We start from the raw sequence: 23,516 nt of genomic DNA, 5'->3' as shown, positions 1-23,516 counted from the left end.
AGCTGCTATTTAAAGTGAACATGTAATCAAAGTTCACTTTTTTTCATTAAGGACAAGTTATCATCAATATCTTTTTAAGAAGGATTATTAAGAACATAACTAATGGGTTTATGTCAGATGTCACTAACAAGTCCTCCTGTTGTTTGCTGAAAATTGTAATACTTAGCTTTGACAGAAACTACTAAAGTGGAAGACATGTTTCTGTGCTGTCACTTTATGTAATCAAACCATGCATTTACATTACCATTTAAGCATTTCTTTCCGGAAACCAATGAGTATCACTACTTGCAGGTCAGCATCTTAGTTAATGATTTATAAGGCCTCACAATTTTAGTGTGCATTGGTAGTACACAGTTTAGAGTGTAACTGAGCAACAAAATGCATTGTGTCAAACTGTAATTTTAAGAAAATTTAAAATGTTCTTCTGGGATGTCCTGGTGGCTCTGCTGGACACCATGTAACTGCAATGTCGTAGAACCAGTTGTTTTAAATCTTTAATGATTTTTGGATTGAAAGCGTATTCTGCAGTTGTACTTGTTGTAAGATGACTAACTACAAGTTGTGTCTGCTGAAGGTGAACAAGACGTTCGAGGACCTGCTGATCCTCCAGGAGCTGAATGAAGCCTGGATGGAAGTGGGACCACAAATCAAGAATTACATGGAGAGCAGTGTGGAGATTCAGCTGCTGCAGGTCTGATTCACCAGCTGCTGTCTCTCTACTGGAGGGATGAGTGTGTAATGATGCATTTGGTGCTGAAAATCCTTTTTTTTTTTTTCGTGTCTGTGTGTGTGACAGGATTTGTTGAGGCGGCCAGAGGTCGCAGTACTGGTCAACTTGCGTCTGGAGAACACGTCCTGGACGGCCTCACGGATTGCTCGCTTTCTGTCCACACCCTCCCCAGGCGTCCCAAGGAAGCCGGGAGCGCCACCTACTTGGTTGGACGTCTACAACGACCTCGACCACACCATCACCATTCTTGCACAAGTCACTGAGGTTCTCATTCTTTGATATTCTTATTTTCTCTTCATGCAACTCTCAGAAATTCTAACTTTGCACTGAGAATAAGAACAGACGAGAGATAAGAACAATCCTGTTTGGTTGAATTTGGAGTAGGAAAGTACACAAAGTTTTCAAGAAACAGAGGTGGGATGATTTTCTATTATTGCTGTTTCATCCTAACAAATTTTTCTTTTTTTTTTCATAATTATTTTGCCCTTTTTGTATTTAAGCCCTAAACCAAAATCAGTTTCATTTTAATCCATGTACCTTCGACTCAATCAATTTCCTTTTTTGAAACGATAATTCGAAAATGGAAAAACTAGGCTTTTTAAAAACATGTCTTGTCACTCAATTATGAAAAAAGATGGATATCAAAGCATTTTCTGGCATGTAACAGAATTTATAGAAAAAGGCTCAAAACTCAACATTGACAGTTTAGTAATGGGTAGGCTGTGTCCAGTCGATAAAAAAGGACAGAATGGCCCTCACAGAATACATGCAAGACAATAGTGATCTGCATACACTACCCAGGGTAATGTCCCGAATGTTTTATCAAACCTAATAGCCTATCCACATCAACCCTGTCTCATAGAAATTACATTTGTTTATTACTAAATTGTTTTCATAATAACATTGTGATAACAAATGCAGTCGCTGCCTGGATGATGTTCAGAGACAACATTTCTTTGAGTGAATGAAAAACTGCATTTATGTACCGCGCTGGAGTCGCAGGGAGGTTCTCTGTATTTGCTTCTGTGCCAGTCACAATTATGTTATGCTGTAGATTGCAGGAACACACTGTACACTGCTTCCTGCTGCACTGTGTGCTGCATTCAGGCAGTCTTTTCAAGGGAAACGTACAAAAAGCTTAGTTTTTCATTTTCTGGTTTTTGTTGCAGAATAATTAAGATGAAAGTACATGGACTCATGTTGTTATAGTATAACTAAATCTTAACTTCAGATTCTCTTTCGTGTTATTTATCATTCATATCTACATCCTCTGCAGTGTTTTTCTCTGAACAAGTTGGAGGGATTGGAGACAGAGGGTGAGATGATTGATAGGGCTTTGGAGCTACTAGAGGACAGGCAGTTTTGGGCGGGCGTGGTTTTCTTGCTGCCCAACTCCTCCACCCTCGACCTGCCGCCCCATGTCATTTACAAAATCCGAATGGACATTGATGATGTCACCCGGACCAACAAGATTAAGGACAGGTACTGAGGAAGCACCAAAAATATCTTTCTTCTATCCTGCCATTCTTTTATTAGCATCAATTATCTTTTAATTGGAATTGCAAGTAAATAGCTTTGGTTTTGTGTGAATATACTTTTTCCTGAACACCCTACTCCATTGCTCCATCTAATCCAAGATAATCAAGATTTTTTTTTTTCTTTTTTCTTGGTGTTGACTTTCTCTAGCACTTGGATTTAAAAAACAAAAAACAACAACATTGTTTTGGTGGGTTTTTTTCTTCAGGTTTTGGGATCCTGGTCCAGCAGCCGACCCATTTAATGACATGCGCTACATTTGGGGAGGCTTCGTGTACATCCAGGACCTAGTGGAGAGAGCTGTGAGCCGCATCCTGACCGGAGTTCAACAAACAACCGGCATCTACATCCAGCAGATGCCCTACCCCTGCTATGTGGATGATGTGTGAGTCATATGTTGTTTTAGATTGGTGTTTTTAAAAACTGCGCACACAGTTCCACGTGTTTATGAAACAGACCAGTACAGCCATAATCTGCTACTGGCAGCTTGTCTGGTGTAGAGGCTGAGGTTCTTTCAGGAACTATGTGGGTCACGGGATTCCTTTGGGATTCCCACGAGATAGGAGTCAGTTGGGAAGTGGGAATCATAGATGAGTTTTTATATATAAATATGCAGTTCTTATATGAATAAACGGACAGGAGTCATTCTTTCGGGATTGGGACAGGACAAGAATATTTTTGTGGGATTGGACAGGAGTTAAAATCCACCCCCTTGTTACTCTCTAGTGTGGAGCAGCTTGACAGTTCAGTGCCTTGCTCAAGGACACCATAATAGTAGCTGTGAAAAGAAGAGAGTTACTCTATGGCAGACCTCATTTTGTCTTTTGATTTGAATTTGTAGGCCAATTGTTTGTGTGTGGAATAATATCAGTAATCAAGGAGTCTCGATCAATGTTTTGAGTTTACTAAAACTAAATTCATAGAACATGTCTGAATTGTCTGAAGTATTCATATTTTAAATAAACTTTTGGCAACTTTCTGCTTTAGGATATTACTACATCCTTGTTTTGCATAAGCACATGATTTTCAATTCAGATTACCTTTATAACAGTTTCCTTCGAGTGCTGAACCGCTCTCTGCCACTCTTCATGACACTGGCGTGGATCTACTCGGTGGCCATGATCATCAAAGGCGTGGTATACGAGAAGGAGGCGAGGTTGAAAGAAACCATGAGGATTATGGGTCTGGGAACAGAAACATTGTGGTTCAGCTGGTTCATCAGCAGCATCGTTCCTTTCCTGGTTTCTGCAGCGCTCCTTATTGCTCTGCTAAAGGCAAGATGACCACTCACTCTACACAAAATATATTTTAGAAAAAATACACACTAAAATATAAAATACCTGGATGGACATGATCAGGAAAGAAAATGTAGCTGTAAATAAAAAATGTAGTAGTCTGTATCTTATAAGAGGATTGCTTCTTGTGCTATTACAGCTGAAGGTAAAGCTTTTCTTTATCTGGAACTCTATCTCCTGTAGTCACTGTTTAACCTCCCTATTTTTCCCTTTGTCTTATTTCCAGTGGGGGGACATTCTGCCGTACAGCAACCCGTCTGTTGTATTTTTCTTCCTGACGGCGTTTGCCACCGCCACCATCATGCAGTGCTTCCTCATCAGCACCTTCTTCTCCAAAGCAAACCTTGCTGCTGCATGTGGGGGGCTTATATACTTTGGCCTTTACCTGCCCTACGTACTGTGTGTGGCCTGGAGAGACCGCCTCAACACCACCCACCGAGTGCTCGCTGTGAGTAAAATAATTATGGATACAATCAAAATGTTTGGCATACAGTTCTAGAAAAATTAGGTCCAGTTGTAAAAAAGTAAGTATACATACATAGATTTTCAGCATTTGTAAGAAGAATAAATGCACAGACTGAATCAGAAAATGTACCATGAAATTAAATGTATGTAATTAAGTATTTTAATGTAAAGCTTCTATATATCGAAACATTCTTTCTTACTTGTCAATATCGCAGCATTTGGTTAAATGTGTCAAGATTAAAAATTGTTTGGTCCTACTTCCTCAGAGTTTCCTGTCCCCTGTGGCCTTTGGCTTCGGCTGTGAGTATTTCTCTCAGTATGAAGAGCAAGGAGTGGGCATCCAGTGGTACAATCTCCGTTCCAGCCCTGTGGAAGGAGATTCATACAGTTTCACTACCTCTATAGGCATGCTTTATGCGGATGCCTTCATCTACGCCATCTTAGCCTGGTACATCGAAGCAGTCTTTCCTGGTATGACGATTGGAAATTTATCCTAGCTATGAATATTGGAAGTATGCTGTGTATTTTATATTCACTTAGGGAATAAGGGTTTATAGCTTCTGTGAATATGAACACATATTATAATACATATACTATTTTAGATAGATAATGATTTAATTTAGAAAAAGAAAAGCCAAGTCGAGTTTGATTGCTGCATCTTGAAGCTGTTGTTGTCAGATCAAGGTCAAGGTCAAATTGAAACTTGATAGTGATAGTGATAGACTTTTTTTCTTAAATATTTGAGTTTCCTCAGTTTGCTGCCGTTGTTCTGAGTATGTTCCCCTTATAGATGATTTTTTAGTTTTGTTATTGTTTGGCGTAACACTGTTCTAATTTTAGTAACATGATATGAGTGCTTTGCTGAAAGCAGATGTACAGAGGAATGCAGTGTGGTCAATGAAATACTGGTTAAACTGGTAAACTGCCGTTTGTGTGTTTTTATATCAGGTGAATATGGGATCCCCAGGCCCTGGTACTTCATCTTCCAGATCAACTACTGGGGTGGAATTCCCCTGGAGGCAGGCATGCCTATCCCCCCCGCACCTACTGAACAGGATGAAGGTACAAGACTGTGGAAGCTGCTGTACATCAGCTCTTATGAGTTAACATATTTTTTATTACACATTTTTTTTACTGTCACAGGTCATCAAAAGGTACAATCATAGCTACAGTTTACAAGCAAGCATCAGTTTGTAAATAGAAGTCACATCACTGATAAGCAGCGTGTCTGTTTTTCTGCCCAGTTACAGACTTTGGCTGCCATCTACAGTCTTCTCCTCTGGTCCTAATACCAGTTAAAAGACTACACTGGTAGTTTTGTATGTTTAAGCCAATTAAGCACAAATCAAGCTGATGAGCTGAGACAATAAACTCATTAACAACAAGGTTTAAGAGCACACAGAGACTAAAGCTAAGAATCAGTCCAGACTACACTTCGTTCTGTTCACTAAGGAGCTGCATTCTCAGCATGTAAAAACATATTGTGACCATTTGGCTGATGACTTCTGTTCACACGTACACTTTTATAATTGATTATAAATCACTGTGAAAGCAGAATTACCACAAGGTTACTAGCCATTTTAACTGCCTGACATTTAGATACATATAAAGGTAAATTGTCCTTTTTAAATATATAAAATGCTCTTCTGTCATCAGATCACATTGAACCAGAACCCTCTAACCTGACCCTGGGTGTGAGCATCAGAGACCTGGTGAAAATCTACAAGAAGGGAGCCAAACTGGCCGTCAATCACCTCAACCTGAAGTTCTATGAAGGGCAGATCACCTCTTTCCTTGGCCACAACGGAGCCGGAAAAACTACCACCATGTAAGGAGCAGACCTGCCGGGTGAAGGACTATCGGCACTAATGAGTTCTATTTGTACAAGGATTTAATGCAGAATGAATCACTTTGGTTGAGTTAAATTTTAGGAGATGAAGCCAGCAATCTTTTAGTGTTTGAGCGATATTAGACCAAAGCACAATAAAAAGGGAAGCAAAAAGAAAGGAAAAACGCTTTTCGCTCTGGTATCAGCTGACAAATTTCAATGTGTAATTCACAGAATGCCTTGGCAGGTTTTATGTCTTAATTATGTGTTAATTTGCTGTTACTGTATTGTACTCACAGTCTTGATGTTGACTTTTTGTCAGGTGATTTAGGATACCTTAGACAATTATGAAAACATCTGTAATGGGTATGAGTTCAGGAGCTAATTTAAAGTGGAAGATGTGTGTAAACAAAGTATTTGTTGTAATGAGCCTGATGTTTGTTAGATCTGTCCTTACTGGCCTGTTCCCACCCACCTCGGGCACTGTGTACATCAATGGATTGGACATCCGCCATGACATGAATATCATCCGGAGAACGCTGGGAGTTTGTCCACAACACAATGTCCTGTTCGATATGTAAGGCTTGTCTTTTCAACACAAAACGCTGGTAATAAGCTGTCATTGCAATTGTTTCTGGCTTACTCTGGTTAGGTTTGATGGGTTCAGAAGTTCCTGTTGTAGATTTCATACCACAAGCTTCTTTTGAGAGTCTTTTTTTGTGTAGTAGTAGTAGTAGAAGATGATCACTAGATTACAGTATCAGTACAGTAGGTTTGACTTTCACCAGAAAATACCCAGATGTTGGTTAAGGAGTAGATTTTTATATCTTCTCTTGATGGCTTATCTCTCTCAGATTAACAGTGGAGGAGCATGTGTGGTTTTATGGGTGCCTGAAGGGTTTGTCTGAAGCAGAGGTGAAAGCTGAGTTGGACACTCTGTTGGACGACGTCGGCCTGCTGCACAAAAGACATGAACAGACTAAAAACCTCTCAGGTAAACTTGCCAGATTAACCTCTGTATTAAAAACATGATTTGACCCTCACTTTCATCAGTTTGTAAAACCACTTTACATTCTTTATAAAGGGGTGGGTCAATTTTGTCCTAAAATATATACATATTTTTCTGTTCCAAAATGAAAACACTCTGTCTCTCTGTCAGGTGGCATGCAGAGGAAGCTGTCTGTGGCCATAGCGTTTGTTGGAGGCTCTAAGGTGGTTGTTCTGGATGAACCTACAGCTGGGGTTGATCCTTACTCCCGCAGAGGGATCTGGGATCTGCTGCTCAAATATCGCAAAGGTGCAGGAAAAGGGGTTCTGTGGAACTGTGGAACCACAAATTTATTGCTGTAAATGGAAAGGCAGGTCAGCCTGAACTGCCAAACCAACAATGCTGTTTTAGAGTGACAGCCTTGTAGCCTTATTTGTCTTTACTTGAAATTAAATATTGCATAATTACACAAGAGTGGGCTTAAGAAAATGCTGAAAAACTAGTGTAGTGTATAGTTACCCTCAACCTGGGTATGCTTTTCCTTTGGGAGACACTAGCTGTTATCTAGTGACTGGATCAAAAGAACCTCACCTAAACCTGATCCAAGAACTACATGAGACCTACAAAATATACAGAAATGTAAAATAAATAGTTAATATGCTTCTATGTTGTCTTTCTCCATCAGACCGGACGATCATCCTGTCCACCCACTACATGGACGAGGCGGAGCTGCTAGCTGACCGGATTGCCATCATCTCTCAGGGAAAGCTGTGCTGCTGTGGCTCACCGCTCTTCCTGAAATCCCACCTTGGATCTGGCTACTACCTCACTGTGGTGAAGCGGGACGGACTGGACACCAATACTCCCAGCAGCACGAGTATCTGCACCAGTACCAGCATCAGCACCAACAAGCTACCTCCTTTCAAGGTCTGTTTTTTTTTTTTTTTTTATCCAAAAAATGTTATGTGTGCATGCTTATGCTCATATATTTTTTACAATACTAATACTTCACATTCACGTTGTTATGCACCAACCAACACCCAACAACTCATCTATGTGTTTCAGGACAGCGAGTCATCCATGAGTGAAGACACCGGGCTGGGAAGTGAGGCGAGCAGCTCATGTGAGTGTTTAACTGCTGCTTGGCCTCTACAGTAAGCTGAGGTGGTTCAGCGTTGGGTGCATTTACAATTTCTACAACCACCAATTTAGTGTTGATGATTACAGCAGAAAGATCTTACTGCATGATCATTGTCTTCACGGCAGACCTGGCGGCGTTGCTCTCTCTGGCACAGCACCACATCCCAGGTGCAAGGCTGGTGGAGGAGTCACGGCGCGAAGCGGTGGTCAACCTGCCACAGATGGCTGCTAAGGACAGCAGCCTGGGCGTCTTCCTGTCTGAGCTGGATCAGAGGCTGACTGAGCTAGGCATCAGCAGCTACGGCCTATCAGACAGCACACTGGAGGAGGTGAAACATTTACTTTGTTTTGATGGATACAAAAATAAGTCACTTGATCCACATTTCAGAAACCTTCAAAGCCCTAAACTTGCAAGCCAGCGGTTAATTTCATAAACTTGTCACTTTGAGAGGTCCACAGCCATGCAGGTAACTAAACACACTTAAATAAGACATGTTGTAAACTTTGTTTTTACTGAAAGCAATTGTGAAACTATGAAAAGGGGAAATTACTTAACAAATTTAATGATGGTGATTACAAATCACAAAAACATGACAAACCATAAATAACAGTCAGACATAGGGTATTGTTAAAAATAAATAAATAAATAAAAAAAGAATTAGTAGAATAACAAGGAAGGTTTGTCTGCCCTTCTAGCAGTGAGAATAATTATACAAAGACTGTGCAACAGAAACTTTTCTTGGACACTTCCTAGGTTATTTAGGCAACATATTCCCAGTTGCCTTAGCTTACTCTGTCGCTATGGTTGGTCCAGAGGCATAAAGAGACAAAGTTGCATCATCTGCATTTGGCATGGCTGCATACAATACAATTTTGCCAAAGTATATTAACACAAACTATACAGTCATAATAAACAAAATAAACACTTCTCAGTAAGTGGACCAGTGCACCTTTTTTGTTTTTTTTCGTGCAGCAATGGCAGATCATGGAGCTCTCTACATGTACATATACTGAGAGATTTACCTGGATTGATCAGCAATGCATGAACTCGTTTGGCCAGGGCTGGAATGTAACAGACGTTCACTTATATGTAAAAGTCCCACACTCCAGCTTTAATTATGTAGGAAGCACAACACAGTAATTAATCAAGTCATATTGAGTCCAAGAAAAAGTAAAAAAGAGTAAATAGAAAATTAAACAATTAGCCCAACAGTTACTTAGAATGTTGTATTACATTACATTCATTTAGCTGACATTTAAATCCAAAGCTATTTACAGTTGCCATACATGCATACATATATGCACACCTCAGGAGCAGCTAGGGGTTCAGCGTCTTGATCAGGGACACATTGGTAGATGTGTCGCAGTGGGAATCAAACCATGGTCGCCCACAACAAAGGTGTGTCATGTCCACTGTACCATCACCACCCCATATTAGCAACACATTAGCCTCAGACAGCTAGTAATAGTAGACAGCTTGGTAAGCAGTAAACCACAAAAATCACAGAAATGTTTTATAAATATCAACAATTATAAAACAGCTATAATAAAAACAATACCTTTAGATAACGCTCCAATAAGGTACTTTGGGGATTAGATTAAAGATGATCAATATTTTGGTCACTTAACTGACAAAATGGTGGATGGTACAGTGTCAGTTAAACTGCTATTAAACTCAGCCAGTAACATTTGCTGCTAGCTAAAGAATGAACACCAACTGTAGGTGTCTTTTGTCCGACTTAAACTTGATATAAGGCACACAACAACGCAGCCTGCATGTTCCTGAAGCTCTTTCCTACTATCCTTAGCCAGTTTTATGTGTATTTTAGAGTGTGTAGAATCACCATCTCACATTAGTGAGGCATTAGTCGTCCCACCAGCGTGATCTACAGGAGCTGAACCAGGTCGTATCAGGAGGGCTGGATATTTGTGGAGCAGCCATGGTCTTAATGGGTTTAATGTTAGCGTCAGATTACCCCTGATAGCAGACTTATGGCGTTGGATAAATTTACTCAGTATGAATAAGCCACTCACTCTCTGCCCCTCTGACCGCTGCCACCTGCTGTCTAATGCTTCAGCTGTGAGGGCTTGAAGGTTGAAAGAATTGCCTGAGTTTGAACTTAAAGCTGCAGTAGGTGAGATTTTTCATAAGTATCATGTATCCAGAGAGACCTTATAGATTTACCCAGTCATCAGAACTCAAATTCTCCACTTTCTCCACAGAAAGTGAATTGTTCTTTTCACACTTTAGAGAGCAACTTTTGTGTTTGTAAGGAGGCGTTTAATCTTTTACAACAACCTTTCTGTTCATTTCCAGATTTTTTTACAAGTGGCAGAGGAAACCAACGTAGATGCTGAACCAGAGCAGCAGGCTGAATCTCCCCACAGGCGCCAGCCATCAGCTGAGAGACAACACGCTGAAGAACCAGAGACAGGTGTGCACATTCACAGACACAAAGATTTGTGTCCATACCACACAGTGTTTTCCATGTACAGTCCATCTGCTATTTCATCTTCCAACTGTGACTGTTTGTTTTCATAATGCTGCCAGGAAGGAAAAGGCTCCGTAAGCAAGGTACCTTCAGATTATTCCTCACTGAAAATCCTAATTAGATCGAAAAAGAAAGTGTCTTTCCCCCCAGATTTGATACACAGCATTTATTGAAGAGTTGACAAATAAGAGGAATTTAACTGAGTTTGGGTTCATTGAAAGCTTAGACCAAATTGTTTGTACTGAATTAGCTTGTTTTCATTATCTTTCAATTCCAAATTTTACACGCACTCAGTGTTTCTCCCAAGAACTCTGAAAAAACAGCAAGACCATGTAGAAGCTACATGACTGCCTTTAGATGTAGTCAGTTATTCATGTCATATCATTTGTCATGTTGTGTTTCTACTCTTAGAACTCTGTGGCCCTGATCTGACAAGTGTCTCCATCCTATAAAAGGTGGACAGCACCGACAGAAGTCTATGTATTTTTCAGCCTAGTGTGTTTTTCCTGCTTGCAGAACCTCAGGAGACAGACCCGCTGAGCGGAGATGGCCGAGGTGGGATCCCCCTGACCGGCTGGTGGCTGACCTGGCAGCAGCTGAGGGCCCTCTTCACCAAACGCTGGCTTTATGCTCGAAGGAGCCGCAGGGGCTTCTTCGCTCAGGTGATGAAAAACCTCAGCAGCAGCTGTTAGCTAGATTCACCATCCATCATCACAGGGTTTATGGCTTCCATAATGAACACAACCTCTGTCCCTTCTTCATCAGTTAGTAAGAGATAGTCAACTACTTATTTTATGGTGTTTCTATGGGGAATTAGCTGTTAGTCACTAATGAGAATGAGACATTCTCTCTGTAAGTTTGTATTGAGAAGTATTTCATCTGAAGGTTTATTTGTGCTTCAGATTGTCCTGCCTGCTGTGTTCGTGCTTGTCGCTTTGCTCTTCAGCCTCATCGTGCCTCCATTTGGGAAGTATCCCGCCCTGCAGCTTCAGCCCTGGATGTACGGAGAACAGTACACCTTCTTCAGGTAGGCCTGCAACAAAGTATTCATCATTGCGTTAGTCAGCACAGAAAAGGTTTTAAATCAGTTTCTTCTGCAGTGAATTAGTTTGGTCCTTTTGGTCAGAGTTAACCAGCTACTAACTGAAGGTTTTATTCTGTGAAAAAACTGGTCGTTTTCTTCACTTGATGCTTGTAAATGTTATTTGACGAGCTTCTTCACCTCTGGTTTACTATTTACAGCAACGACGCACCTGGGAACCCGGCCATGGAGAACCTGCTGGAAGCTCTGTTGGACCTGCCAGGGTTTGGTACCAAGTGCATGGACAAAGAGGAAGAAGACAACAGAACGTAAGACGTAAATTATGAATACAATAATTTGTCTGTGCAGCATCAGAAGAACCAGGAACTGAAAGGAACTGTGATAAAGGTTCACATTCTGGTTCTGAGACATCAGGATCTTCAACATAGTGCAAAAAAATAACTTATAAAATTTACTACAAATGGGAGATAAAATAGGCTGTTTAATGATTAAAGACATGCATTATGAAAATGTTCATTATACTTTACTTACACAGGGATTACTGCTTAGTGTAAAAGTACAAAGTGTAGTCTTTTCATTGGGGGTTTTAAGTAATCTATGACCTCTACTGGCACTTAAGGGATATTGCAACATAAGTTTTAAGCTTTATCTCGAAACACAAATGTCTTTAGGGACCTCTGTATCCCTTTTAAATTTTTTTGTAGTAGTTTAATGCTCTTTATTTTATTAAAAAACATTCAGGAAACGTTTCAAAACTTAAACCACAAACCTTGATTCCACATTCCCTCCCTGTTCTCCCTGCAGGAGTCCTCAGTGTGAAGGCGCTCGGGGTGGCCTTTTCATGCGGCCACAGGTCTCCTACTCCACCTGGCAAATGTTCAGCAGAGGCAACTGGAGCCGAGATGGACCGTCTCCTGACTGTCGGTGTAGCACAGAGGACGTCCGCCGGATGCTCCCCGACTGCCCGCAGGGTGCTGGTGGACTGCCGCCTCCACAGGTCAGTGAGGACTGATTTATTTGCAAAATGCAGTGTTGAATGTTCTAACGAATGATCTGCATCCGGTATAGACGACAGAGCTGAACCAGTGCTCTTTCATATGCTAAAATGAAATTATTTTGATTTCTGTTCTTTTAAAATGGAAGTAAAAGTAATTGAGCTAAGGCTAATATTTTCTGGTACATTTTCATGAAATATTTGCTTGTGCATTGTATCATATGGTGATATATACATATGTCTACATCTGGCTCTTCAAATTTTTTTTATTTGTCATCTTTTAGATCAAGAGGCCAACTGGAGACGTCCTCCAAAATCTGACAAGTTATAACATCACTGATTACCTGGTAAAAACCTACTCTCAGATCCTCAAAAAAAGGTACTGCATTAAACAAAACACAATAACGTGCATTACTATTTGGTATTCCATTAAATTGTGTTGACTTTTACCTACTAGTTTAGGTTTTTGGTTTTGATGAAGATTACTAAGGATTAGTGCTGTCCCCGTCAAAGGATTTACAGTCGAAACAGAATTGTCAAGTCTTGCTATAGTCAAGTGATAGTCGAATCATGTACTGTGTTTTTGTGCACTGACTACGAGCGCGCGCGGGGGGGCTTTAATCTTGCGAAGCTGCAGAGCTGTAGTCTCCATTCATTAGTCACTGTAACTAACACTGTACATTTCCAACTAAACTGAGTCTTGTTGACCCTTTTCTGTCTGCTCGCCTGCCATTCACCGGTTTCAGAGCTTTTGTGTGCATGCCAGAGACCCAATTTTATATTAATATTTCTCACACATTCACTCTTTTCCCTCTGTGTCATTAACAGCCTAAAAACCAAGAAGTGGGTGAATGAATTCAGGTGAGCTGCTGGTCTAAAACATCATCTTTTATCATACATTGTTGATTTCCAAAAATTATTCAAAGTTTAATTTCTGTGTTGCAGATACGGAGGCTTCTCCCTTGGAGGCCGTGCCACCCAGACTTTATCTCAGGTCCACCATGTCCAAGACTCGGTTGTGGCAATCAGGACTCGTTATCGAGTTCCACAGGTATAAAGGAAGTTTCAGGTGTTTTTAACTGAAACAGCTGTTTTTTCTGAATGGTAGTTAATTTCTTTTCTGATGCTCTTTGATTCATCACAGAACAGTTCACTGGATCATCTGTTAAACAGACTGCCAGAATTTCTAAGAGGACTGAGCAGTCAAAACAATGTCAAGGTAAATGCGTCTTTTCCAACATTTTAAACCATTTACGACATATATTACTAGACACATATACACACACACAAAAAACAATTATTAAGTGATTTGTTTTGTGTGTCTGGCTCCATATAGCTGTTTGTGGGATCTTTTTTCTGTCAACAACTTGCCAAGTGTGACTGTTCGTCCAAGCAGTTTCCAAATAGGTTTTATATTGAAAAATGTTTCTCTCTTTGCTGTACTCAGGTGTGGTACAATAACAAAGGATGGCATGCCATGGTGTCATTTGTCAACGTGATGAACAACGGCCTGCTGAGAGCGAGTCTGCCACCAGGTCCAGAGAGGAGAAAACACGGCATCACTGCCTACAACCATCCGCTCAACCTCACCAAGGAACAACTCACTGAAATGGCCATGTTAGTTCACTGCTGCTTTTTAGGTTGATGCTAGTAGATTTGGTTTCTTGTGCTTATTATATCCCCAAGAGGTAAATTCATTCTGTTTGGATTTTGATCCAACTTATACGTACATGAATTGAACCAATGGCTGCCTGGAAGGTAGAAAAATCTATACAGAGTTACTGTACATCAAAATGATGTCTTCATCAGCAGTAATGTGAAGCTTAAATGTTCAAAAACAAAACAAGAAAACAGTTTTTGTTTTTACAGAAACCACAGTGAACAAGTTACACAGAAAAGGAAAATGTTATAAATGAATATTAGAAATGGAAAAAACAGGACAAATTGTGAGTTCTAAAATTCATAGGTCTGCTATGCATGTTTTGTACTGTATGTTTTTCTGTACCTGACTTGTGTTTTTCCCCTGCTTCTCTTTCAGGATGACCACATCCGTCGATGTTCTTGTCTCCATCTGTGTGATCTTTGCCATGTCCTTTGTGCCGGCCAGTTTCGTCCTTTTTCTGATTGAGGAGCGAGTCAGCAAAGCCAAACACCTTCAGTTTGTCAGTGGGGTCAAACCGATCCTCTACTGGCTGGCCAACTTCACCTGGGACATGGTCAGTACTCTATCAAGTGCCACACTAGAGAGAGGTAGAGGTTTTCACAATGTGACAACAATCTCAAATCGAAAGTGTACAAAATATTCGCTCACACACAAATATGTAAAATAATTTCTGATCATATTTGGTGGGATTTTTTTCATTAAAGGGAATTAGGTACAATTTATAGTGTTGCAGCAGAAGGGACGCCAACACTTGAACTGGAAAAGATGAGAATTGTAATTCCTACACTTTGCTGGTTGAGGTTGACAATAGCCACAGTTTACGAGTTGCTTCTTCAACACAGCATGACCTTTCCACCTACATTATATTCATATCACTGTGAAAATAGTAGTTCTGGAAATGTAATCTAATATTACCTAATGTACTTTAAGATAATCTAATTGAAATTCCAGCTAACAATTTCCTGCCACACGTCAGGCTGAGTTGGTTTTCTATTACTTGCAACATCATCTTAGAAAGACTTAATGTTTTTCTAAAGTTTGGTGTTGTCATCTCGGCAGTTGAACTACATCGTCCCAGCCGCCATGGTGGTACTGATCTTCATCTGTTTCCAGCAGCAGTCATACGTTTCAGAAACCAACCTGCCTGCTCTCGTTCTGCTGCTCCTGCTGTATGGGTACGTTAAGGCAGACTCCACTGACTTGCTGTCCATGGTGTTGCACATCGAAAGTCATTCATCATGAATATTGTAATCTAATTGTCTCGTTCATTCAACAAAGATAATTCTTACCAGTGTCTTGAACTTGATTGGGATTCATTTCACAGCCCAGGACTATCTTGTGTACTTGAGACATCATTAGCTTGAAACTTGATTTTGACCTTTCTTGCTTTATTCATCTTTTTGCTCCCTACCTAACCACAAAGGCAAATTCAATTGATCTCATCAGACACAGGACGATTTTTATTATGGAACTGAATGAACCCCAAGCCAAAAATAAAGGTTTAAAGGGCTTCCATATTACTTCAATTTACTGTTATGATGCACAAAAAAAGTCTCTATTTCCCCAGTTGGATCATGGTTTGCACCAAAAGTAATGTGTCTGCCTAGCTAACCTAATCATCCTTTTCAGGTGGTCCATCACCCCTCTGATGTACCCAGCATCCTTTGTGTTCAGCGTCCCCAGCACAGCCTATGTAGTTCTGACCTCCATCAACCTCTTCATCGGAATCAACGGCAGCATTGCCACTTTCGTCCTGGAGCTGTTTGTTGACGAGGTACAAACGGCACCAGTCTGCACAGGCAGCAGAAAGGAGGAGTCCTTATTTATTGGCTACATAATAATAAGACATGAGGCCCAGATATGCATAAACAGTAAACTACACAACAGCTATACAATTATACATGACAGCAACACTGCCTTCTTCAGTGAGAGCTTGAATTCAGTCACACTGGGCCCTTAACTTGAAAGGTTTGGGAAATTTACAGATTTATTGTGGAAGTAGTGAGGTGGGAAAGCCATGAAGTCCGTGTATGGTTCATTCTTTGATTATTTTGTTTCAAAACCCAATCGGAAAAACAAAGCAGCTGCATTTTGTTCTATCTATAACCAGTGTGGTATCCCTACTGGTTTTCAAACTAACTGGCTGCTCTACACGTGCGCCTGTTGTTTGCAACAGCTGTGGTCTGCGTCGGGAACCGGCGCACTGGACGGTCAGTGGTTGTTCCCTCTGGCTGGATGAAGTCCAATGCTCCTGATTTTACACATAGCCTAATCCATGTGTTACTGCAGCTGGAGGCTCTCTGCAGCGCCACACAACTTTCTAAAATCATCCATCTCACAAATAAAATGAAGGTCAGGTCGAAACAGTATGGAGAGGCTTAACAAAAATTACTCAAACCTTTTAAACTGTGTATGATTCGTTAATATACAGCTCGACGATTTTACTAATAACGGTTCATGTTTGCTGTGTACCATTGGATGTACTGACAACTATCACTGAATTCATTTCATACTGAAGAAATCTTAAAAACCAGGGGATGCTTAGGCAACTTCTGAGGCGTTCCTGTTCCAGTTGTTTAGTGACAAACTGAGCGGTGAGCGGTAATCAAAGAACGAACCATTCCAGAAGTCTTGATATATTGAGGAGTAATCGCTGAGTTATTCTGTGTAACACAACAAAAAGACACATTTTAATTTAGTGCTCCTTTACTAGCCCACAATTTCTTGGTGATTTGTTCTTTCCAGCATCTGAACGAGGTGAACAGGATCCTGAAGAAGGTGTTTCTCATCTTCCCTCACTTCTGCCTGGGACGAGGACTCATCGACATGGCCAAAAACCAGGCCATGGTGGACGCCTTCCAGAGACTGGGTACCTGTACAATATATCCGCCTCTAAAAAGAAGATATCTGCTAAAACTTATTTTACCCCAAGAACCTCTAAACTTCTCCACTTTTGCTGCTTGCTGCTCATTGTTGTGGTGAAGTATATATAATATACAGTTAATTGTGTAGTGTGTTGTTAGATGAGGGAGATACATGTTTACCAACCTATGTAGCATTATTGCATGCATACCTAAACACTTGAACTTCATGTTAGACTGCAGCAAACACACATAACCAAATGTATATCAAGAATATGTATGTAAAGAGTGTCTTTGCGTGTGGCTCCTCCTCCTCCAGGTACAAAGCAGACTCTAGACCCTCTTCAGTGGGACTTTGTAGGGAAGAACCTGTTTGCGATGGCAGCTGAAGGTGTTATTTTCTTTATCTTCACCATACTACTGCAGTATAAGTTCTTCATTCGCTTCAGGTAAATTTAAAACAACTCCCTCAGTTGACAGGAGACCCTCACTGTATTTTCTATTTTTCATCCCAGTAGTTCTATACCACACCTCAGATGATGATTATGATCATTGTATTGTTTTTGCACAGAAGCTTTAACCTTTGACTTCATTAGTTATGGTTCTTCCATTCTTCCTTGAATGCTGCCAGAGTTTAAGCTCATGTACTGTTACACGTGTGTGTGTGTGTGTGTGTCTGTCTGTCTGTCTGTCTGTCTGTCTGTCTGTCTGTCTGTCTGTGTCCGTGCGAATAAAAAAGTAAAACAATGTCCAAAATAATTTTACAGGTATTGTCATTTTAATAAAATGCAGACAGAGCTGTTGGTTGGAGCAGAGCTGCATATGCACCTAAATAAGATTAAAATAAATAAATATGTGAAACCAATTAATGTCTTCTGCGTAGACACATGAGACGGATAACTTTTATAGTTTCACTGCTCTACAGTAGAAAACCTAAATGATACAGGGTGATCTTTGTTTCATCTCTCTCCGTTAAGGCCGTGGTGGGTCAAGCCTGAGATGCCTCCTCTCGGTCCAGAGGATGAGGACATAGCCAGGGAGAGAGAGAGAGTCATAAGTGGCAAAGCCCAGTCAGACATCCTCACCATGATAGACCTGAGCAAGGTACAGCCGCCATACACACCTCAGAAGTCAAACTCAAACTGTTGTACACTCTTGGGGCTGAATGGCAGCAAATCTGAATTCAGTAAACATCCAGCTTTTATTGAAAAAATAACCCACACAAAACATTCAAACTACTTATATGAGTATTTTTGTTAGAATTACAGTCAGAACTGAAATCGGATGAGTAAATTGTCACAGCACCTTCTTACACCCACACATACACTTAGCACGTTCAATCCCAGGCGAGCGCAGTCTTTGATAAACATTTCGTTCTGATCCCACGCTGACAGACTTCTTGCTATGACTGCATCTTTGTGTACTGTTTGTTTTGCAGATTTATAAAGTGGGCAGGAAGCCGGCGGTGGATCGTCTCTGCCTCGGGATTCCCCGTGGCGAAGTGAGAGATTTACGCACTAAAAGCAGCACTCATTACATTAGAGCACAACAGAAAGATTTTGTCAGACTTGTCCTAATCAACACTGTCTGTCTGCCATGTATATATCTGTAGATACAGTCATTATCAGAAATCATTGTTAATCATCTGTTTCATTGATGAATTGCTGTTTTCTCCATTTTGGATAATATCCCAGTCATTATTTTATCACTGCTGCTGCTGAAACTACTACTGCTGCTACTAGTGTTAGTATTGCCACTACAGCTCCTGTTAATGCTACTATTAATGTAGCTGTGAAAAATACTGTTTTTGCTGTTTCTAAAAACACTTCTTCTGCTAATATTGCTCCTGCAAGGCTACTTCTGCTAGAGCTGCTTCTACAGCTGCAACCACAATTACTGCTGCTACTACAGTGTTTTCTGCTGCTGCTATTGTAGAGTGAAAGAGATATATTATAGCTACGTTTTGACTAAATAACTTCTCAGGGGAATGGTCCCAGCTGCTGACTACAGCTGTTGCATGTATATATGCATTTGTAACTTGATGTTGTGGTATATGTGTCCTGCAGTGTTTTGGCTTACTGGGGGTGAACGGAGCAGGAAAGACCTCTACCTTTCGCATGCTGACCGGAGACACGTCCATCACCTATGGGGAGGCTTTCCTTAATCACCACAGGTATACACTTTCTCAACTTTTAAAAAGGCCTTGTTCTTCTAAGTGTCCCTTTGAGATTTTTGGGTGAGAATCTGTTCTGGGTATAAGAGGACAGGAATGTGGATGTGTGTGTGTTAAATATCACTTACATCCCTAAGCTTTGAAATAAGCAACAAAAGCAGTAGTTGTCGTCATAGGCGAATTAGCGGTAGTAATAGAATCAGTAGTAGTCAAAATTAGTAGCAGAAAGAGTACCAGTTTTAGAAGTAGTAGCCGTAGTAGAAGAACCATTAATTGGAGTAGTAATAGTTGCAGATATAGTAATGGCAAAAGCAGTAGTACTAGTGGTAGTACTAGTCGAAGTAGATTTAGCAGTTGTTCAATAACAGTAGTATTAGTACTACTAATAGCAGCAGTATTAGTATTGGTAGTCATGTGTTTCTGTGTTTCTCAGTGTGCGGACAGAGATGGAACGAGTCCACCAGCTGATGGGTTACTGTCCACAGTTTGACGCCATCAGCGATTTGCTGACTGGTCGGGAACATCTGGAGCTGTACGCCCGCCTGCGGGGAGTACCAGAGGAGTCTGTCTCCAAGGTAACGCAAAGGGGCAGTTTTATGTCTGAAATTAAGTGATATCTGAATCAAATTGATGTGAAGTGACAGGTTTATTTAGCTGCACTGTGCAGGATTATAAAGTAATGTGCCTTCTCTGCTGTCCTGTAGGTGGCGCAATGGGGGGTGAAGAAGCTGGGACTGACCCAGTACGCCGAGCGGGAGGCTGGAGGCTACAGCGGAGGTAACAAGAGAAAACTCTCGACTGCCATCTCCCTCATCGGGGCTCCGCCTGTTATATTTCTGGTGAGAGTAGTGACAGTAACATTACTGTCACCTAACATTTAACATTTCCCTTCACTGTAGAAAACAACAATCAGTACTAATCAGTATTAATATCTCTACATATTGCATATAACCAGCTTAGATCAAAAACAAACACTTAAGACATTACATATAAAAAATATATTTTTTTGCCCCTAGATCTGGTTAGTTAGTAACAGTAATATCTGTTTTAATTCTTGCCTACAGTGTGTCCAGTTATGTTGCTATAATGTGCTAGTATTTCTGACTTACACATTTGTTTCCTTGACGCTTTGATTTCTTTCATTGTTGTTAGGATGAGCCGACCACTGGCATGGACCCAAAAGCCAAAAGATTTTTGTGGAACTGCATCCTCAGTGTCACGAAAGAGGGAAGAGCTGTAGTTCTCACGTCCCACAGGTAGGAGGAGATGTACACTAAATTATTGTTATATATATTATACGTTTAGTATTGTTAGTGTGTGTGTGTGTGTGTGTGTGTATATATATATATATATATATATATATATATATATTAGTACATGGCTGTTGTAGCTGAGACACACTAGGATGACCCCAAGAATTTCCTTATATTTATAGTGTATATGTTAATGAGTTTATCATGTGTCTGTATGATCAGTATGGAGGAATGTGAAGCTCTCTGCACCAGAATGGCCATCATGGTCAACGGCAGATTCCAGTGTCTCGGATCTGTACAACACCTGAAGAACAGGTAAAAACACTACTGTCTTACCTAATTTTTACTTATTCTGTCTAACCTCAACAGTACAAACACAATTTATAAATCAGTAAATGAGTAGCGGTGGGACGAGATCTTGTGATATTTAGATCAAGACTAGATTTCTCGTCAAGGTGAATCTCTCGCAAAATCCGCATGACAGAGGGTGAAATAAGCATAGAAGATGCCCCCCGCCACTTTTAATTCATTCATTCTGATGAACACAATATTGTGTATCATCTCGTTAACTAAATGTATTGTCACACCCCGATGTGCCTCCTGATTTGAGATATTTATTGTCCACACGGAGGTGAAGTGATCTGTGAAGGACCCTCTGTGTGCTGATATTTCTGGGGAGTTTGTTCATTGAGGCAGGTTTACAGGCATGAAGTCACTGCTGTGGTCAGCGTCTGAAAAGTTCTTAGTTAGGGAAATCATCAAAGAGGGTACTCAAGGACACGTGCACTGTTTATCTCAACAGAGTTTAGCTCAATTTACACATCATTATGTCGTCATCAATGCCATTGAAACTATATTAAATAATACACAGGATGATGGCTCATGTGGATCCCCTGTTCAAAGCCAAACAGTCCATTTTTTTACTGTCTTTGCTCACGATTTATGAGTTCAACCGAGTAAAAGTCATATAATATTAAATAGTAAAGATATAAGATCATTTAGTATAATATATAATACATACTGTAAGAAATTTGTCAACTATCAGAGATTTTTCCTTTTCTTACCATTTATATGATAGTATCACTTAAATAAGAGGGAGCAGGATTGTTTTATGCTAATATTGGATTTTTATATGACTTTTGATCAGTGTGAAGAAGTACACAAATTAACTGGTATTGAACTAGCAGGATTTGTCAGACACAGACATTCCTGTCTGGTTATTTTATCCATAAATATTTTGTCAATTGATTTTCCAGAAAATGTGATGATGATGATAAAATACATCATTATCACAACATAAAATTAGAGTACACTGCGATGACTGTGTGATTTTTTTATTTTTATTTTTTTCTCCACATGCCCATACCCCAAAACATTTTGAGACCTTGCAGTTCAGTGAAATGGCCCAATGCTCATTTTGTAATGAAATATGGTCCACACTGCTATGTGAATAAAATATTTAAATGATCCCAGAGTAAAAAATTCAGTTTGTCAACATGTGGAAATAAGTATTTAAATAAATTAAATCACTGCAAGGAGAATTGAAGCTGTAGAATTATTGATTATTGACTGTATATTACATGAACACAAAGTAGTCCTGTGTAAGCTGAACACAGTAGACTGCTTCTATTACTCTACAGTGCACCTAAGGAACAACACACACCATGAGGCAGGCATGCAGTCAGGCAATTTAAAAGTAATAGCAGCAACATTAATGGGCTTCACTGTGCAGCTGCGTGATGTATGGTTGACATCCTGAAGTTCTGATCTTGTCAACCTTTTGTAAGAAACTTTTTGTTCTTGTTTTTTTTAGAGCTGCACTGAATCAAATTCCAATAAACTGTATTGATGTAACAGTACATATAAAATCCTGATCAGTTGTTTCTTTCCGTCTTCCGTCTTCCACCTTCCAGGTTTGGTGATGGCTACACCATCATCCTCCGTCTGGTGGACACTAAATCCAATCCGGACTCGTGCCCCATCAGTGCCTATATGAAGAGCTCCTTCCCCAGCATCGAGCTGAAGGAGCGTCACCAGAGCGTGCTGCAGTTCCAGCTGCCCTCGCACGCCTGCTGCCTCGCTCGTGTCTTCGATGTGCTGGCCAACAACTATGAGGAGCTGGGCATCATCGACTTCTCTGTTTCACAGACCACCCTGGACCAGGTGAGGACGATGATGTTTCTGATTCGAATATCCTTTATGGAGGCAATGCTATTTCCCATTGGGCTTTGCTCACTGAAAATGTTTCAAAGGGAAGAAGGAAAAAGCACAAATTCAAATGCTTAACAAGTATTAGTAAACCAAAAGCTAGTAGGACTTTACAATCACCAGCAGGTAAGAAACAAATGCTAACTGTCTTTTCTGTAATAATAACAAAAAAAGATGAGTGCGAGACAAAGGGACCCCATCGCCCCAACCCAACCTGATAAATATACTGTATTATCAATCACTCAAATTTTTTCACATTTTTATGAGAATGTGACGTATTCCAAAGGTGTAAAATGTACTTTGTCTTCTAAATTCAAGTTGTAACCTAATCAATTTGAAAGAGATATGTAAGATATTAATTAAATAATCCAGCCACATTTTCATGGTTTGGGCAGAGTTTTTCTTCCAATGTGTGAGAATTATTATTAGGAGTAGTAGGAGTAGGGCTAGTGGTTGTAGGGGTAGTAGTACTGAATGTATTAATGAGGTAACAGAAAAGAAAACCTAAAACAGCCATCAATGCTATCTTTAATGCTATCTCCATGCTTCTGTTTAGTTAGTTAGTTACATTAGTTAGCATAAATGCTAAGATGTGTTAAAGTGATCATATTATGCTCATTTTCAGGTTCATAATTTTATTTAGGGGTTGTATCAGAAAAGGTTTACATGGTTTAATTTTCAAAAAATCCCCATATACTACTTTTGTTCATTGCTGCAGCACCTCTTTTCACCCTGTGTGTTGACCGCTCCGTGTTAGCTACCAAGTGAAGCATCTCACTTCTATTTGACCTTTGTTGGGAGTTGCACATGTGCACTGCCTAGTTAAGGACTACTATCCAATCAGAAGT

General features: G+C 40.2%; 1 protein-coding gene across 3 annotated transcripts in view; it reads left to right on the top strand.

Annotated features, from left to right (window-relative positions):
* The window catches only part of abca7 (ATP-binding cassette, sub-family A (ABC1), member 7), a 32,752-nt gene that overhangs the window by 6,976 nt on the left and 2,260 nt on the right, over positions 1-23,516 (top strand). For all 3 annotated transcript variants that reach the window (XR_005444069.1, XM_038715535.1, XM_038715536.1), the window contains 38 exons: positions 575-691; positions 797-994; positions 2,007-2,212; positions 2,475-2,651; positions 3,318-3,540; positions 3,788-4,009; positions 4,293-4,497; positions 4,975-5,088; positions 5,683-5,854; positions 6,300-6,431; positions 6,709-6,848; positions 7,014-7,151; positions 7,528-7,769; positions 7,908-7,965; positions 8,109-8,311; positions 10,300-10,417; positions 10,991-11,136; positions 11,377-11,501; positions 11,717-11,824; positions 12,321-12,513; positions 12,795-12,889; positions 13,339-13,371; positions 13,456-13,561; positions 13,655-13,729; positions 13,958-14,127; positions 14,549-14,726; positions 15,233-15,348; positions 15,803-15,947; positions 16,919-17,042; positions 17,354-17,483; positions 18,012-18,138; positions 18,473-18,535; positions 19,101-19,207; positions 19,641-19,782; positions 19,912-20,046; positions 20,360-20,463; positions 20,683-20,775; positions 22,374-22,623. Coding sequence is in view for 2 of the 3 variants with exons in the window: in XM_038715535.1 (XP_038571463.1) it covers positions 575-691; positions 797-994; positions 2,007-2,212; positions 2,475-2,651; positions 3,318-3,540; positions 3,788-4,009; positions 4,293-4,497; positions 4,975-5,088; positions 5,683-5,854; positions 6,300-6,431; positions 6,709-6,848; positions 7,014-7,151; positions 7,528-7,769; positions 7,908-7,965; positions 8,109-8,311; positions 10,300-10,417; positions 10,991-11,136; positions 11,377-11,501; positions 11,717-11,824; positions 12,321-12,513; positions 12,795-12,889; positions 13,339-13,371; positions 13,456-13,561; positions 13,655-13,729; positions 13,958-14,127; positions 14,549-14,726; positions 15,233-15,348; positions 15,803-15,947; positions 16,919-17,042; positions 17,354-17,483; positions 18,012-18,138; positions 18,473-18,535; positions 19,101-19,207; positions 19,641-19,782; positions 19,912-20,046; positions 20,360-20,463; positions 20,683-20,775; positions 22,374-22,623 (5,430 nt within the window). In the remaining variant the exon portion in view is untranslated. The remainder of the gene's footprint in view (positions 1-574; positions 692-796; positions 995-2,006; positions 2,213-2,474; positions 2,652-3,317; positions 3,541-3,787; positions 4,010-4,292; positions 4,498-4,974; positions 5,089-5,682; positions 5,855-6,299; positions 6,432-6,708; positions 6,849-7,013; positions 7,152-7,527; positions 7,770-7,907; positions 7,966-8,108; positions 8,312-10,299; positions 10,418-10,990; positions 11,137-11,376; positions 11,502-11,716; positions 11,825-12,320; positions 12,514-12,794; positions 12,890-13,338; positions 13,372-13,455; positions 13,562-13,654; positions 13,730-13,957; positions 14,128-14,548; positions 14,727-15,232; positions 15,349-15,802; positions 15,948-16,918; positions 17,043-17,353; positions 17,484-18,011; positions 18,139-18,472; positions 18,536-19,100; positions 19,208-19,640; positions 19,783-19,911; positions 20,047-20,359; positions 20,464-20,682; positions 20,776-22,373; positions 22,624-23,516) is intronic.

Source organism: Micropterus salmoides, unplaced genomic scaffold (assembly GCF_014851395.1).
Source record: "Micropterus salmoides isolate LMB-PRFRI ecotype aquatic unplaced genomic scaffold, ASM1485139v1 Ms_hic_scaffold_13, whole genome shotgun sequence".
NCBI classification, from domain to species: Eukaryota; Metazoa; Chordata; class Actinopteri; order Centrarchiformes; family Centrarchidae; genus Micropterus; species Micropterus salmoides.
Note: the sequence above shows the minus strand (reverse complement) of the source record. Positions and strands in the feature narration are given on the sequence as shown.